We start from the raw sequence: 1,399 nt of genomic DNA on the forward strand, positions 1-1,399 counted from the left end.
TTAATCTCTGGTTCTTCTCACCCCAGAATCAAGTCATCTCTTTGCCTAAACCTTGTAATCATGCATTGCTTATTCATGCTCAGTAATTAACACAAGCATATCAACGTACTTAATAACTGTCATTTTGTGCTCCTCATTAAATACGTTAAAGGTCCTGTTTCTTACTATCAAAGATTGAATCCGGATCTTCTTCATACTGCTTTACCCATCTCTGTGCAGCACGAACATGTATACCTAACTATTTTGCAGTTGTTGAAGCACTCAAACACTTATCAATCTTCAGTTTGAAAAATCTGGCCTTTTCTTGATTAGTATATCGAGTATATGCACGTTTTTCAGTCATTTCTCTCATATGCGAGTCTTCGTCCTTTTACTCTCTTTCATAACCTAGATGTTCTACATTGACTTGTGCAGTACTCGTAGAATTTACATTCTGCAAACATTCGGTGTGTGATGTAAGTGACTCTAATGCATAAAGGTTTTGATCGACAATGTAATCAATTGGCTCAGGCCTGCCATTTTTATCAGCAGCATTTCCCTGCCCATTATAAGAAAAAACTACACCATGATGTATAATTCTGATTGTAAAGTTGTGAAAAATAAAAATAAAAATGCTGGTGTCCTATAATATTTATATTTTCTCAATTACAGCTGATGAAACTAGGTTGGGCCAATAAAAAAAAATTGTCATTTCAAATCAGATTGGGACAGAGTTGAGAAAATGTGACACTAATAGGAAAGTGGGACACAGGTACAAACATGGGACAAAATAAGACTAATGTTAGCTCTTTTTATGGAAAGAACCAAAATCAACTCCTTCACTTACCTATTGTGGACATTGAGTTTTAGCAAGTTGTGTAGTAAATGGCGAAGTATAACCTTCAATTACTAAAACAAAATACTTATACTGTAAAAAGTGTGCGTTTTTTTAAGTGTGATCATTAAAAAGCACATGAAGAATTCTAGCTATAATTTTCTTCCAATAATATAGCAGTTTTTGTTGTTCAATTGATACTCAATGAACAAAAACCCTGCATATTTAATAAGCTTGAATATCTCCCAAATTTAACAGTACATCATAATAAATAAATGCAAGAGACTTCCACGATTAGCCACAACCACACCAATAGATTCGGATGTAGAAATAGTGAATATGACAAGTTTATTATAACGCTCGCAGGCTTTAGTATTGTATGAATAAGCTAAAGAGTTAATTTATTCAACAATTTTACAACATATATTATCTTTGTCGATGGATTGAAACTCTAGATTTTTTAACTTGACGGTTTATATAGCGAAGAAAAACTGTATTGACTATTTATATGTTTGCTGAAATAATAATGAGACCATAATTGTATACAATTTGTCTGCTACTATTACTTGGAAAATTGACAAGCAA

At 32.7% G+C, this 1,399-nt stretch overlaps 1 protein-coding gene across 1 annotated transcript; it reads right to left on the reverse strand.

Moving 5' to 3' along the window:
- Positions 1-370: 370 nt before the first annotated feature.
- B0P05DRAFT_461271 (uncharacterized protein) lies at positions 371-559 on the reverse strand (the record flags this gene model as incomplete). The annotated part of the gene is made up of 1 exon (XM_051574067.1): positions 371-559. A coding segment is annotated over one exon (189 nt), but the record flags the coding sequence as incomplete, so codon positions are not given.
- Positions 560-1,399: the final 840 nt, after the last annotated feature.

This window comes from Gilbertella persicaria (assembly GCF_025201335.1).
Source record: "Gilbertella persicaria strain CBS 190.32 chromosome Unknown B0P05scaffold_2, whole genome shotgun sequence".
In the NCBI taxonomy this organism is placed as follows: domain Eukaryota; kingdom Fungi; phylum Mucoromycota; class Mucoromycetes; order Mucorales; family Choanephoraceae; genus Gilbertella; species Gilbertella persicaria.